This window comes from Triturus cristatus, chromosome 3_2 (assembly GCF_964204655.1).
Source record: "Triturus cristatus chromosome 3_2, aTriCri1.1, whole genome shotgun sequence".
NCBI lineage: Eukaryota > Metazoa > Chordata > Amphibia > Caudata > Salamandridae > Triturus > Triturus cristatus.
In genome coordinates this window covers 368738677-368752728 of record NC_140584.1, presented here as the reverse complement: position 1 = coordinate 368752728, position 14052 = coordinate 368738677, and the positions used below count along the sequence as shown (strand labels likewise).

Genomic DNA, 14052 nt, shown 5'->3' with positions numbered 1-14052 from the left:
CTGAAAGTCCATCCCCTGTAGGGAAATAGACCACCTCAACAACTTGGGATTCTCCCCCTTCATTTGCATCAGCCAACGAAGGGGTCTGTGGTCGGTCTGAACTAGGAAGTGCGAGCCAAACAAGTATGGCCGCAACTTCTTCAGAGCCCATACCACTGCAAAGGCTTCACGCTCTATTGCACTCCACTTCTGTTCCCTGGGAAGTAGTCTCCTGGATAGGAAGACCACGGGTTGATCCAGACCCTCTTCGTTGAGTTGCGATAACACTGCCCCAATGCCATGTTCTGATGCATCTGTCTGGACAATGAACTTCTTGGAAAAGTCTGGGGCCCTTAAGACCGGGGCCTCGCACATGGCTTTCTTCAATTTCTCAAAGGCTTGCTGACAAGCCTCCGTCCAGACTACCCGTCGAGGTTGTTTCTTGGACGTGAGCTCCGTGAGAGGGGCTACGATGGTACCGTACCCCTTCACGAAGCGGCGATAGTATCCCGTGAGGCCCAAAAATGCTCGGACCTCAGTCTGTGTCTTGGGGGGTTCCCAGGCCATGATGGCCTCGATCTTCGCCTGGAGGGGTTGCACCGTTCCCCTACCCACCAAGTGTCCAAGGTACACTACCGACCCCTGCCCGATCTGGCACTTGCTGGCCTTGATCGTCAATCCAGCTTGTCTCAGGGCCTGGAGAACAGCTTGCAGGTGACGCAAGTGATCCTCCCAGCTGTTACTGAAGACGGCTATGTCATCCAGATAAGCAGCAGAGAAACTCTCCATTCCGGTGAGGATCTGGTTTACCAGGCGCTGAAACGTGGCAGGTGCGTTCTTGAGCCCAAAGGGCATCACACAGAACTGGTAGTGGCCATTGGGCGTGGAGAAGGCTGACCTTTCCCTTGCTCCATCAGTCAAAGAGATCTGCCAGTACCCCGAAGTAAGGTCAAAGGTACTTAGATATTGGGCAGCTCCCAGCCGGTCAATTAATTCATCCGCCCTAGGGATCGGATGAGCATCAGTTTTTGTCACTGAATTCAGTCCCCGGTAGTCCACACAGAACCTCAGTTCTGGTTGGGCACCCGGTGGTGCAGCTTTTGGTACTAACACCACCGGACTGGACCAGGGGCTGCTAGAAGGTTCAATCACTCCTAGCTCCAGCATCTTAGTGACCTCACTATGAATGCTGGCCTTCACCTTGTCTGACATCCGGTAGATCTTGGACTTCACAGGTGGGCTGTCTCCTGTGTCCACGTCATGGACGCACAGGTGAGTCCTACCCGGGACAAGGGAGAACAACGAAGAGTACTGCCCCAGGACCTGGCGACAGTCCTCCTGCTGTTCAGGAGTTAGAGATGGGGAGAGAATCACTCCCTCCACCGACCCATCCTTTTCCTGAGACGCAAACAGATCAGGGAGAGGCTCGCTTTCCACGTCCTCTCCTCCGTCAGTCACCATCATCAAGATGACTTCGGGCCTCTCGTGGTGGGGTTTGAGGCGGTTGGCATGCAGCACCCGCAGGGGCTGACGAGGGGTCTTCAGGTCCACCAAGTAGGTAGCCTTACCCTTCTTCTCCAACACCTCAAAGGGTCCTGACCAGCGATCCTGGAGGGCACTAAGCTCTCCTGGTTCGATCACCCACACCTTCTGGCCAGGCTCCAACTCCACCGGGTGAGCATTGTGGTCATACCACGCCTTCATCACTGCTTGGCTGGCTTCCAAGTTGTCAGAAGCTTGCTTCCACAACTTAGCCATTTGGCTCCGGAAGGCCAGCATGTAGCTCACCACATCCTGGGGGAGCTTTCTGGGAGTTCTTTCCCATCCGTCTCTCACCAGGTTAAGAGGTCCACGTACAGGGTGCCCATACAGAAGCTCGAAGGGGCTGAAGCCCACTCCCTTCTGTGGCACTTCCCTGTAGGAAAAAAGTAAACAGGGTAGGAGGACGTCCCATTTCCTCCGCAGGCTTTCAGGCAGACTTCTGATCATGCCTTTTAAGGTTTTGTTAAACCTCTCCACCAGACCATTGGTCTGGGGGTGGTAAGGAGTTGTGAACCGGTAGGTCACTCCACACTCCTTCCACATTGCCCGCATATATGCTGACATGAAGTTGGTCCCCCTGTCGGACACAACTTCCTTGGGAAAACCCACTCGGGTAAAGATTCCCATCAGGGCCCTAGCCACAACAGGTGCTGTTATGGTCCTCAGAGGTATCGCCTCTGGGTACCGTGTGGCATGATCCACCAGAACCAGGATAAACCTGTGACCAGCTGTAGTCGGTGGATCTAATGGACCCACAATGTCGATGCCCACCCTTTCAAAGGGGGTGCTAACGACAGGAAGTGGTTCCAGGGGAGCTTTCAGCTTCACCCCTGTTTTCCCACTGGCCTGGCAAGACACACATGTCCGGCAGTAGGTATCGGACGACACTTTCATCTGAGGCCAATAAAAGTGTGGGACAAGACGGGCGAAGGTCTTGTCTTGCCCCAGGTGTCCTGCCAAGGGGATCTCGTGAGCCAACTCTAACAGGAAGGCTCGAAAACGTTGAGGTACTACCAAGGCTCGTGACGATCCATGTAGGGGTGCCTTGGGTTCACTGTAGAGGAGGCCATCCTCCCAGTAGACACTGTAGTTCCCTTCAACGTTCCCTGCTGCCTGGGCTTCGGCCTGTCGCCTCAGCCCCTCAAGGGTAGGGCACTCCCTCTGGCCCTGGCAGAATTCCTCCCTGGACGGGCCTCCCTCCACGTGCCACTCGGCCGGGATGGGTAAGTCCTCCAGGTTGGTAACGTCCCCCTCCGCAGACTCCTGGTCCACCACCTCCGGTGGCCTATCCGTCCTACGGGGTGGAGACGCCGAGGCAGGCTCCTCCTGTCCTCGGTTCTTCCCTTGACTGGCAGCTGGCTGGGCCTTTGTTCCAGGCTCCAGCCGGAATGAACTCCCTCTTCGGGTAGTCTCGGACCTTGTGCTAACACAGGCCCAGTCAGGTGTACCCAGCATCTCGGTATGAGTCCGGTATTCCACCTCCTTCCAAGCGTTGTGCTCCATGTCATTGCCCAGCAGACAATCGACTGGCACGGCAGGGCTTACGGCAACTCGAAGTGAACCTGCAACCCCCCCCCATTCAAAGGGAACCTCAGCCACGGGATAGTGACCGGTTCTGCCGTCAGCCATCGCGGCTGGGTGGAGTACATCGGGAATGACTTGCTCTGGAGACACCAGTTGGCTACGTACCATAGTCATACTGGCTCCTGTGTCTCTCAGAGCCTCCCCTCTTTGGCCATTGATGGTGATCCACTGCCCATACTTTGCAGTATTTGCGGGCACCTGGATCTTAGGAACCATCTCCCGTTCTCCCAGGGACACTAAAGTGACACCCGCCCACTCCCTTCCCTTAGTTAAGGGCATCTCCTCCCCGAGCACTACACTAGCTACCCCGGGGGGCTTTCCTCCAGTGGGAGGGGGTGAGCGTTTCTGACACTTCGGATCTCCTTTATAGTGTCCAACGCCACCGCACTCGTAGCAATGGACAACCCTTGGCTGCTGACTCTGGCCAGGATTAGGGTTTCTGGGTGGGTTAGCCTTAGAGGTGAATCCTGTTCCCTTCCCTTGGAAGTTATTTTGGGGGCCTTTGGAGAACTCCTTTTTCTTTTCCCCTCCTTCTTTCTTTTGGGGGGCGCCCTGTCCGGCCTTTTGAGTATCCCCTCCAGTCCCCCTGGTGGACACCCGGGTACTAGCCCAAATGTCCGCCTCCTCAGCAAGCTTCCGGGGGCTGGTCAGCTTGCTATCCACCAGGTGTTGCCGCAGTTCAGGGAAACATTTCTCGAGTAGGTGTTCCTTCAATACCAGGTCAAACAGCTCCTCGTAGTTCCTGACTTCACTGCCCTGAATCCAACCTTCCAGTGCCTTCTTTGCATAGTCCAGGAAGTCCACCCAATTCTGTGTGCCCAGTTTGTGACTACCCCTGAACTTCTGCCTGTACTTTTCCGGAGTTAGTCCAAACTTCCTGATGAGCGCCAGTTTCATGGTGGGGTAGTGGGTTTGCTCCTCCTCTTCGAGGGCCAATAAAGCATCCCTACCAGCTGGAGGCATGTACTTGTACAATCCCCCTCCCCAATACTTCACTGGAACCCCATGGGCCCTCAATGAGACCTCATAGGCTGCTAGCCATTTGGCGATGTCATCACCTGCCCCATAGCTTGCTACAATGTCCTTTGGCAGGTAAGGTTTGGATTCCCTGGTGGACTCTTGGATTTGGCTGCCACCATTAGGAACAGTTGGTGCCCCAATTCTGAGGATCTGAAGCTCTATCTCCTTCAGTCTTATCTCATGAGCCATCCTCTCTTTCTCCGTCTCATGAGCCAACCTCTGTTCCTCCTTCTCCTTCTCCAGCTTTGCTAAATCCAATGTGAGCTGTCTTTTCTCTCTCCGATCTGCTAACTCCACGCTGGATAAGCCCCCACTAGAGGCACGGCTGCCCCCCCTAGAAAGTGTCCTGGGCCCTGCTAACAGGTTCCCCACCTCAGGTTGGTACATCTCAGCCCCCTCGGGGTCAGGCTCTCCATCCCTGTCTTCCTCCTCAGCCTTGCCTTCCCTGCGTGCCTCCCCCCAAGCCCTTAAGCTGGTTTGAAGTGCACCCTTCTTTGCTCCTGGGGGACAGTACACCCCCTCTCGCTGGCAAAACTCCCTGAGTTGGGCCACAGTGTATGTTTCTAAATCTTCAAGAACAAACTCCATCTTGCCCACCCAGGTTAGAGGACAGGTTTTGTGCAGTAACAATGCAGGGGGATACCTTTAGTAATACCTCCTCCCACCACCAGAGTAAATTTGGAAAAAACAAAAACCCACAATTAGGAAGGCCGCTGTGAGAAAACTCCCGGTGTAGGCCTATGGACTACCCACAGTTATTGTTGAGTATATGTAGGCACAGCTCTATCCCACCACTGAACACCAATTTATGTTGGAAACAGCCCACTCCCACTCCGCAGGGTGGTGGTGGACCTTCCCGACACAACGTGGTAGCTTGGCTCGAGTGGACAGGAAACAGGCGCAGTGCTAAGCATACAATACACCCATACAATAACCATGCGTGCATCCGTTCCAAAAACGACTCTACACCGTAAAAATTATGAAAATATGTTCTCTTTATCTTTCTTCTCTTAGTTGCTGCTTGGGAAAATAAATAACAAACACAATATATACATTTAAATATAGCAGGTCCAATAAATATTTGCTGTTTGCTGAAATAAATAGGGGTGATTATAAATAACAGGGCATAAATACAAGTGCAATATATACAGTCAATTAAATACTTTGAGGTAATAAATACTGTATCAATAAATACTGTCCCAATAAATCCGGTACACCAGCAAGTCCTGTGGACCTAGAAATTCAGTGCAGCAATAAATAGATGAGAACATAATAAATACAGTAACCCCAATAAATAATTAGAAGTATACAGTACACTTTGTGAATCAGATGACACTTCACTACTGAAGGGCTGAATTGGCCCAGGCACAGCTTGTAGGGTGTGAAAGGCTTGAGGGGTACTACTCCCTGGCTGAGGCAAAGGCTGAGGCCTAAACTGAGGTAGATCAAAAAGGGGGGAAACTCCAATGCCCTGGCTTCCCTCTCCACAGAACCTCTCTAGGTTAGTCCCAGTTCACCCCAGGCACAGTCAGGTGGGTTTCAGCTCCTCCCTAGCCCCTTAGAGTAGTCTCTCAGGTCTCCACAGGGCCTAAGGCGCCCTCTACTCCACTTACTGCCCTTTTCTGATGCTCCGACGCCGCTGGAGTCGTGTCGACGCCGTGAGGCGGTTCCGGTTCGGTCTCGGCGGCCTCGGCACAATGTCAGTTCTATGACGACGCCGGTAGGCGGTTCCGGTCCGATGTCGGTGGCCTCGGTTCGATCTCGACCTCCGGTTCGACGGCGTCGGGCAGTCTCCACACGATGTCGACTTCGGGCGGCTCCGGTCCGATGGCGCACTCGGCTCCGATGACGTCGGCCGGTCTGACCTCGCTGTCGACTTCCGGCGACTCCGGGGTGCGATCCTCACCCCCGACCTCCGGTGTTCCTCCTCACAGGTTCCGGGCGACTCCGGAGTGCGATCCTCACTCCCGACCTCCGGTGCTCCTCTACCTCGGTCTCCGACGACTCCGGAGGGCAGACTTCACCCTTCCGATGACGCCGCTCGCTCGACCTCGGTTCACCTCCTTCTCGACCCTTGGTATTCCACTCGACCTCCGCCGGCGCCCTCTTATGACCTCAGGCGGCTCCGGGTACGACGTCTGCTACCTCAGTCAGCGCCGCTTCTCCACCTCGGGCTCCAGGTCTTCGGCTACTCGACGCCAGGCTCCAGGGAAACCAACTCTCAGGTCAGAATCTTGTTATCTTCTTGGTTCTAAGGCCTGTTCCTGCTGTCCAGGTCCTTAGGATGGTTTTCTTCTTTCTTCTTCCCACACAGGGCTATAGGCTGGGATCCATCAGCTGGGACAAGTATCAAGGGTGGGTTTATGGACCCCACTCCAGGCACAAGTTTCCACCCCTGCTGCTTCACTCCTTCCTCCTTCACTGTTGTGCTCCTCTCTCTTCACCAGTCAGGTGCCAACTGCCAGCTCCAACTGCCAACTGCCTCTCTTATCCTCCCAACATTCTAAACGGTTTCCAACTGTCACACAGTTCTGGAATCTCCTGGAAGGTTCTGGTAGGTTCCAGTGGATGCTGGTGATGTCACAGGAGGCCACCATTTTGTGCTTCAGGCCCTCAGACAGAAGTTTCAGGGGTAGCTAAAATGGTTCCCTGAATCTGTAGCAACACGAAAAAGTCTGGTGGTTCCCAAAAAGGAAAAATTCAAACAGGGTTTGAGGCAAAAGTGGGACAAAATAAATAATGATGAGGAGGGACCACCCAAAGGGCTGACAGGTCTAACATACACTACAAGCAGAATTTGACCACTGGCCTAGGGAAAGTTTTCACCATTCTACCCCAGTACCATGAATGATAGATAGTGGCAGAAAAAGCACTGTGCTGCTGAACGTAGACTTGGAGTTCCCAGACCGTAGCACTACCAGGCAGTGCGAAACAGAGAAAGAAATGGTGGTAAGAAAGAAGGAGAGGGAAAGATAGAAAGTTGGAATAGTGGGAGCGAAAAGTGAGAGAAGAGGGAAGCAAACTAGGATCTACCAGCTGAGCAGGGAAAAGAACAGATGGTTAAAAGAGAATCACAGAAGAAGGTGGAGCAGACAATGGAGCGAAGAACAGATACAGAAAGATGCTGAGGGTGACAGAGAATAGGTTTAAAAGAGAAAAAAGGGTAGAAGGGGTTTATAAAAGCTGAGGGAAAGAGGCAGAGACAAATGGCAAGGTACTAGAGAGGAGAGAACAGACAGAAGAGTGAACTGAGAAAGGAAGAGATTGAATAGGGAATGAAGAGAGATGATGTGAGGGTTCACTTTGGAACTTGCATGTCAGAGCTTTCAATTCCAATGTGCCATCTCTTTGAAAATATGGTTCTGTTCCGCTCTTTCACGCAACACATTGCTGGAACTTCGCTTACTGTGCTGTATTGCGCGAATTTTTAGTAAATATGCCCCTCAATTATTAAGAACAGGTGTCCAGACATAAATTTTGCCTTGGACCTTGTACAGCGCTCTGCTGCCTTTAAGCAAGTGTCACGCTACTGACCTAACATACATTCAGACAGAAAATCATTGTTTGTTAAGAAAAGGCTATTTTTTTTAAAGAATGAGGGGAAAATCCATCCAAGATTCCAAACCGGAGCATTTGTCTGGCAATGGAAGATTTTGGGATTAGTACACACTAGTCCTGCTATGTTAGGCTTTTCAAATTGTGCTCCTACTTTGCCATTAACTCGAAATGTTGAAATAAATAACAAAAGGTTTACAGAAACAAGGATTACAATTCAATTAAAGCCCTCCGTTCATAGGCTATGCCTTTCTACTAATCCATTCCAAAATCAGCTACTGAAGTGCTTTTGCTTTAAGGCCTGGGGAAACGCACAGGCTGCAGGAACAACAGATACGCCTAGAGGTGGGAGAGCATACAAATTAACAGGGCGAGCCAAGTCAGGCCATGGGATTGTTTTAGCTCTTAGAGCCAGTGCACAAGCCGAGGCCTGAAAACGTGTGCAAAGGTAAATCAAAACAAACATCACGTAAAATATTATGAAATCTCTTCATAATTATAAAAAAGTGTATTTAACATGTGGAAGCTTTCATGTGACTACATCATATTATAGCACTGCTATTAAAAGTGATCGTTTTTAAACACGAGTTTAGAACCATTCCTGTCCCCACCCCTCCTCAGGCAACAGTGAAATTAGAAAAGTAAAAGGCAAGACAGCTGTCATGTGAACCCTGTATGAGGCCTTGATGTTATATAAAGAGCAACATTATAGTCTAATAATCCAACCACAATAGGTTTTTCTGTTGCTGGTATTCTGAACTTAAGTATTTGAATATGCCTTCATATGCGAAAGTGAAGAAAAAGGAGGGTTGGCAGAATAAACTATTTGCCCTGAATCACAAAATTTGGTTAAGGGGAAGCCACGACTAATGCAGGTTTTGTGGTTTCACTTTGTACAAATCAGCCACTAAATGGGTATCCATTAGTCTCGCCTTTTTATATCAGGTGTTAGTGCTTTGTTTTTACTTGTTTGTGCATGAAGTTTGAACGAGGGTGGTAGGCAGAAGCCATATGAAAGATATGCTCGTTATGGGCTCGATGTTCCAATGGGACCTCAAGCTGAGCCAGGCTTGAGGTATCATCAGCTCGCCCTTCTCTAGCAATGCCCCTAACAGGGCCAGCTTTAGTGCTGGTAGCAGCCAGCATGATAATCTTTGTTACCCACCCCCAAAAAACAGCAACTTCTCCACAAATTCCCTTACAACTACCCTTTCATGGTGCCCCTCAACTTTACACAGACCCTCTCTCATGTTTATTTATTTTCTTTTATAGCGGTTCTCATCCCAAGTATGTAGGGCAGGGTTTTGGAGTGCGTTACATAACACACATAATAAACAGAGAAAATGGCTTATACACTTGTATGAGTCAATATATAGGAAATGTTACTTAACATAATGAGGACTGCAACGTGTAGGAGTCACATTATCCAAACGGGCAGGCATTATATGTTGAATGCCTATTCTGGAGAAATACAAACTCAGGATTTTAAAACCTATCATAGTAGTTGGAATTGTTTTTACTATTAAGTATTATCCAAAGGAACCCTATTTATTAATCTTAAAATAATGAAAAATTGGGGGGGGGGGGGGGGGAACACCTGCAAGTAACAAAAGCAACTCTGTGACAACAGAAGTAACCCATTGAGCTAGCTACTTTAAACAATTATTTGATCAGCAGGTTACATCTTGTGCTTTGCAGGAGGCACATTATCGCTCTGCTCTACTTTGAGTCACAACTGGGACTCGGCAAAACTCAGATTTCTCCAAAAAGCGCATTAATCACCAGACTGACATTTTTGCTGTTGCCTACAAATTGCTGCCACACAAGGAACTCCGAAGTCTGTTAGATATTTCAAAATGCCACTCCCCCGTCCCAAAGAGCTTGGCCCTGGTTGTAGTGGCACAATCCCCTGGACAAAAGTAGAATGCCGTGCCCCAGGGCAGGAGGAGGCCCACCACATGCTGTAACTGCCTAGACAGGCCCAGTGTCCTTCTGTATGCGACAACAAGCCGGCAGACAGAATAGCAATGGACAGGTCGACCAACATTGCAAGGTCAGGGATGGGCTGCTCTTGAGCTCAGAGAAGTGGGAGCTGGCACCAACAAGTTCTGCAGAACTATTACGCTTCTTGCGGGGAACAGTACAAGACGGATGGAAGGAATAAGCCTTCTTGTTCCTTCTATTACTGCTGACAACAAATGTGTCTGAGTTTGAAGAAGTTGGTTTCCAAACAGACAATGACTCAAATCTAGTTTCAAAGTTACTAATACCTTAGGCAGTAGATTGTTGCTGGTCTAAAATGCTTTCGAATGGGAGGAGAACAGGGCACAAGTCGGGGGTACATGTGGACCGTGTCCACCTACTATTTTCACAGGGTGGATGCAGTCCACCCTGCCAAGAAGATGGGCCCCACTAAAATATGCTAAATTAGTGCGGGTGTAGGTTTCAGACACGGGGACCTTTCAGACACGGGGACCCATTCAGTAGCGGCTCCATGTTGTCTGCTTTTGTTCCGAGCTGAAATGTGCAGGGATAGAGTGGGCTTTAATTTTTTTTATTCCGTCTGGCCCAAGCAGAGGCCGAAGTTAAGGGAACACCAGGTCTCCTTTTGTCATACCATTGAGGCGTGGTCCCATGTCTGCCTGTGCTATAAACCAGTCAGAAGTTTCAGCAATTTAATAACTTAAACATCATTAAACATATCTCACAGCTCACCATAATGGCGGGTGTTCCCCTCTTTATATGCAGCTTTACCCTGCAAATAAACCAAGTGCCTCCCATACACCTGAAAGAAATCACCAGCGCTGAAAACTCTGCATAGCATTTTTCATCCCTATTGATTTTAATGGGCCCACCTGCAAATGCATCTTGGCCTCACCCTCTTAGAGACTCAAAAGGTTTGATTAAACATTGCTCCTTGTCCAACCATTTATAGAACCGCTTTTACTAAGCCTTTCGCAATGACCACCACGGTCATCACAGTCTAGTGTGGTTGACCTGAGAAAATATGTGGCTACACAATTGCTTCGATGTCCACAACCCTGCCTCCTCCAAATACACTTCCTTGCCCTCTAAGGGAGTATTAACAGTGCTAAAATGGAGATCAAAAGTCTCTGGGAACCAATAAAATGGGAGAGTGCAAAAACCAATGAAAACACTGTGACGCATCTTCCCACACCGTGTATATCAATCAAAAACTACAAGCTATTCTCATACCTGTAACCAAGCTTGTCTATGCCAACAGGCTATAACTTGGTACCCCCAGTTTCATCATATGCAAAATTCAACTAATCCAAAACACTACAAGACTTTTATTCCACCTTCACCCAAAAGAACACATGACTCCAGTACAGTCAACATTCCACTGGCTGCCTGTAGCTAGAAGAGAAAAGTTCAAGGTACTCGGCATCATTCAAAGAGCCTTCCAAGGAAAAGGACCATTATACCTACACTCCTGGCTTGCACCATGGATCATCATACCACCTTACTATAGTAAAACCATAGAAGGCGCACATTTATCGATATAAAACAAGCAAGCTAACTACATCATCCCACATCACTGGGCTAGAAGAAGAAGAATGCATTGCTCCTTTAAGTACAATCTACAGTCCACATATGTGGAGCAGACTAAATCAGTGTTTACCTTTCTACATCCAGGTAATTTACAAAAGGTTGACCTTTGGCAATTCTGGGTATTATACAGTAATGTCAATAAATATGTAACACCCCAGCCTGCATTAATGCCATAACACTTAGCAGCCAGGCACCCAATTGTAGGTCAAACAGGCTGCATAAAAATTTCCTTATACTGCTTCACCCTCTTAAACTCACATAAGACAGAACCCCATGGATCACGTCCATCACCCAGTACTGTACCAGTTCATAGCAATAAACCCCCTATCACCAACTAGACATGCATTTAACAAGTGAAAAGATCTGACACATACCGCTGGCCAACCAAGGGATATAATTTAGTCCACCAACATCTACATAAATGTCCACTTCTTCCCATCTCACAATAACAATCATATATAGGATGATAGTAACAAATTCCATCCCAACGGATCTCCCCACCATCTCTCCATCCAATTCATGCCTGCTCAGGACCATAAACATCTCAGATTGGACAACCTAGTGTGGTATCCAGCTAAGTGAACTATGACCATAACAAATACCACAAAGGAACCTGTTTAAAGCCGTCAGCTTACTGAAAACCATAAACTGCACACCCATCTCTCACACTTCTTCATCCATCACACTGCTAAGCGAGACATCTCATTAAAAAGATAACAGCACCTCAGTTGTCATCAAACACAACATTGAAAATCCTTCCTTTTAAGATCAAAGACAACCCTCCAGTCACACATCCTCCACGGTGTAGCATGCGACCCATGTAGGCAGGCACTTCATTCAGGGCATTAAATGGGGTAGGTCTCTCCAGAGCCCAGATCAGGCAGTAATTAAAAGCAGAAATTGGAACTGTTCCCCACCAGGCCTTTCAGTCATGTCCTTAACTTTACAGGCAAAAACACAGATTAATTTCTTAACAACGGCCATAAAAACAATTTAAGGTAACCCTTGTCAGTGATGTAATTCCTGCTTACACTACACGTTTTACTTAATATGGTAATCCGTAAGAGCGTCTGGTTTTTCAATTATGATGCGTTTCTGTAGAGGTTTTTTTTTTTTTTTAAATGCAGCATATTACTCTTGTATAGTGTGTATGTAGTAACCTCTAGGCGCCTGTGAGGGTTGTGGATAGGTGTTTATTATAGGCCGCGGTTGAAAGTTCTGGAGTTGAGGTTGAAGGCATTGCAAGTTTCTCACAATGCCTGTCAGTTGGTCTTAAAGGCGCCCAGAATTCATGTTCGTCCGAATCTTGGACTCTCTGCAGAGCGCACAGGGCAATGGTTATGATATGTGTGCCAATTATAATTGTGATACTCTGCGAAAGTGTGTGAAGGAGATACACAGCTGTCAAAATATTGACATGGTTAAAGTAAAATAAAATGCAGTGCTTACAGAAAGGTCTGAGTGTTTAGTGAGTGGTTAAGTAAAGAAGATGGAAGAAAGTACATGCAGGGGTATAAAAACTGTGCTAAAGAGGAAAAAGCTGAGATGTGAGATATGCAGGTAGAGGACTTCTCAAAACTGTGGCGAGTCAAAGGGCACGAGGGTCTGAATAACTGCAAATGAAAGCGGTGTGATACTGATAACAAGCAGTGACAAAGCCAATAGACGACTTGTTTTAGTGCATATTTCGTTACTGTCACATGTTTGGATGCAATAACAGAAATCTCACTGAGAGTAACCTAAATCCAGCATGATAATCTTTGTTACCCACCCCCAAAAAACAGCAAAGTATCCGATTTATACACAGCCTGTTGCCTATTATAACTTTACTCAGCCTACTCTACGTCACTTCTAAACACTAGTCCGGTATGGCGCGTCATTTCCCTCAGTCTCCTCTAATGGTACGTGTGTCGTTACTCACCCTCCGGGTCGCCATGTGCCTGACAGTTCCCTGGCCCGTTGGGCACAGCGTCTCCCCCTCTCGGCAGAGTCAGCAGCCGACATCCGGTATCCTTGCCAGTGGTGGTGCTAGGAGCGCTGGAACCGCTGCCTCCACCTAAGGTCGCCAGTATGAGGGGAATCCTGGCCACGGCCGTGAGTGCTGCCCGCATGGACTGTAGTTTAGGCTAGATCACTTCCGGCTTTCTGCAACAGCGCATGCGCACGCGTGCGCAGTAAATGATTGCTCCGCCCATATTTTCCGGGACCGGGCTTCCATTCTATTTAAATTGTACTTTCGGTTGGTAGAGAGATGCATGACAGCATCGTTATTATAACAAGAGAGCCTGTTTCGGCTGGCGTTCAGACTAGGCTGACCAACTGTCATTGGTGCAAATTCAGGACGGTGAGTGTAAAAGGGTCAAAGTCCAGGACAGAAGGTCAAAATTCAGGACAGAAATATGGGACAAAACGTACCTTTTACAGACACATCAGAGGAGGTCGGGCAGTAGTATATAAGTAAGTAAATAGGCAACCATCATAAGTACAAGTCAAAATAAGTTTATATTAGGGTGAGAAAACTGTGCTCTTTACAGTTTGTCAGTATGTGGGCAGCTTTGAGAAGGTAAACATCGTTTACCACGATTCCTTTTCCCCTCAGGCTATTGGAGTGACCTGGGGTCAGGGGCACTAGGACCCTGCACTCGGACGACCTAAGGGAGGAGACAGAGACCGGACACCACTTCAGGTCAGGGAGTGGGGCGGGACTTCGAGGTGACTAAGGGAAAGGGATAAGACGTGCGTGTGGGCACGGGGCAGAAGAATAAAAAATAATGAACAAAGAGATCACCTACCGGTCCA

At 48.7% G+C, this 14052-nt stretch overlaps 1 protein-coding gene across 2 annotated transcripts in view; it reads right to left on the bottom strand.

Annotated features, from left to right (window-relative positions):
* YRDC (yrdC N6-threonylcarbamoyltransferase domain containing) overlaps positions 1-13424 on the bottom strand; it is a 95423-nt gene extending 81999 nt beyond the window's left edge. Inside the window, exon 1 of one of the 2 annotated variants that reach the window (XR_014979903.1) lies at positions 13175-13424. Coding sequence is in view for 1 of the 2 variants with exons in the window: in XM_085647880.1 (XP_085504006.1) it covers positions 13175-13364 (190 nt within the window). In the remaining variant the exon portion in view is untranslated. The remainder of the gene's footprint in view (positions 1-13174) is intronic. The other variant, XM_085647880.1, reaches the window with a different exon arrangement.
* Positions 13425-14052: the final 628 nt, after the last annotated feature.